General features: G+C 39.5%; 1 protein-coding gene across 1 annotated transcript; it reads right to left on the bottom strand.

Annotated features, from left to right (window-relative positions):
* Positions 1-6: 6 nt before the first annotated feature.
* On the bottom strand, positions 7-926 carry LOC107735996 (nebulin-like; the record flags this gene model as incomplete). The annotated part of the gene is made up of 5 exons (XM_016547517.1): positions 768-926; positions 517-624; positions 321-425; positions 118-222; positions 7-11 (listed from the first exon to the last, which is right to left on the bottom strand). Coding segments are annotated over exons 2-5 (311 nt in total), but the record flags the coding sequence as incomplete, so codon positions are not given.
* Between the last annotated feature and the right edge of the window lie 190 nt (positions 927-1,116).

Here is a 1,116-nt window from a genome sequence, read left to right as displayed (position 1 = left end):
TTGTACTCAACCTGTGAATTACAAACAAATCAATTCATTAATCTGTAATGATTTTTTTATAACTGAAGGTTATTTTTCTATAACTGAAACCGTGGTAGAAAATCGAATGGCACGAACATCACTCTGCTGGAAGCTGTTCTTCGCAGCATGGACGAAATCAGGTCTGTCCACAGTCCAGATCCATTTGTTCTTGGTGGCCTCATACTTCTTCTTGTAGTCAAGCTACAAGGAGGAAAAGCACAAAAAAATTATATGCATAATGAGACGCTGACTTGCCATTCAGTTTCACAGATGCTCAGTGCAGATCAATGCAGACTCACATTGCTGATGTTCTTGTAGGCTTCCTTGGCGGCACGAATGTCGTGAGCGTCAGGTGCCATGTTGATGTGAGCCTTGTTTCTTTCATACACTTCCTTGTATTTCAGCTGTAAAAAAAACAGAAGGTTGAAATTAAGTATATACTAACATAAAAAGAAATTGGTTCCTTTCTGCAAACGTAATGAAAGGTTAACCTACATTGCTGGTGATCTCCTTGACCTTCTTCATGTGCTGGCTCATGGGAGTGTCATGTCCAAGAGTGTAACTTGTCGCTTTGGTCTTGTTGTGTTCCATCTTATAAATGATCTAGAGAAGAGAACAGATGAATGCATTCACATACAATGACTGGAGTAATTCTCAAGTGACATCTATGTGTGAAAATTAGGAACGTCTATATGCATGTACAAATGCTTTCCACGTTATGGAAGGCAGATTGTGATGATACTCACATCGCTGATCTGCTTGCTGCGCTTGGCAACTTGGTAATCAGGGGTATCCAGCACTGCGGTGTACTTCGACTTGGCACGTTCATACTGCTCTCTGTACTTCCACTACAGGAAGTGATGGACAAGAAATGATAGTCAGTCTTAGTCAATCTTAATTAAGTTATTAAAAGTTACGGAAAGTTGTATAATAACTGGCAATATCATGCATTAAACGGGAAGGGTTTATCATGACAGACTTCATTTAAGCTGAAACTTGCCTTCCACAAAATTTATCCAGTGGAAAGCATGCAAAAAATGGCTTATGGATAGATGCACACAAACTTACATGCAACAGAGAACATGCAATATGCAG

Source organism: Sinocyclocheilus rhinocerous, unplaced genomic scaffold (genome assembly GCF_001515625.1).
Source record: "Sinocyclocheilus rhinocerous isolate Xijiao unplaced genomic scaffold, SAMN03320098_v1.1 C36423834, whole genome shotgun sequence".
Lineage (NCBI taxonomy): Eukaryota > Metazoa > Chordata > Actinopteri > Cypriniformes > Cyprinidae > Sinocyclocheilus > Sinocyclocheilus rhinocerous.
Note: the sequence above shows the minus strand (reverse complement) of the source record. Positions and strands in the feature narration are given on the sequence as shown.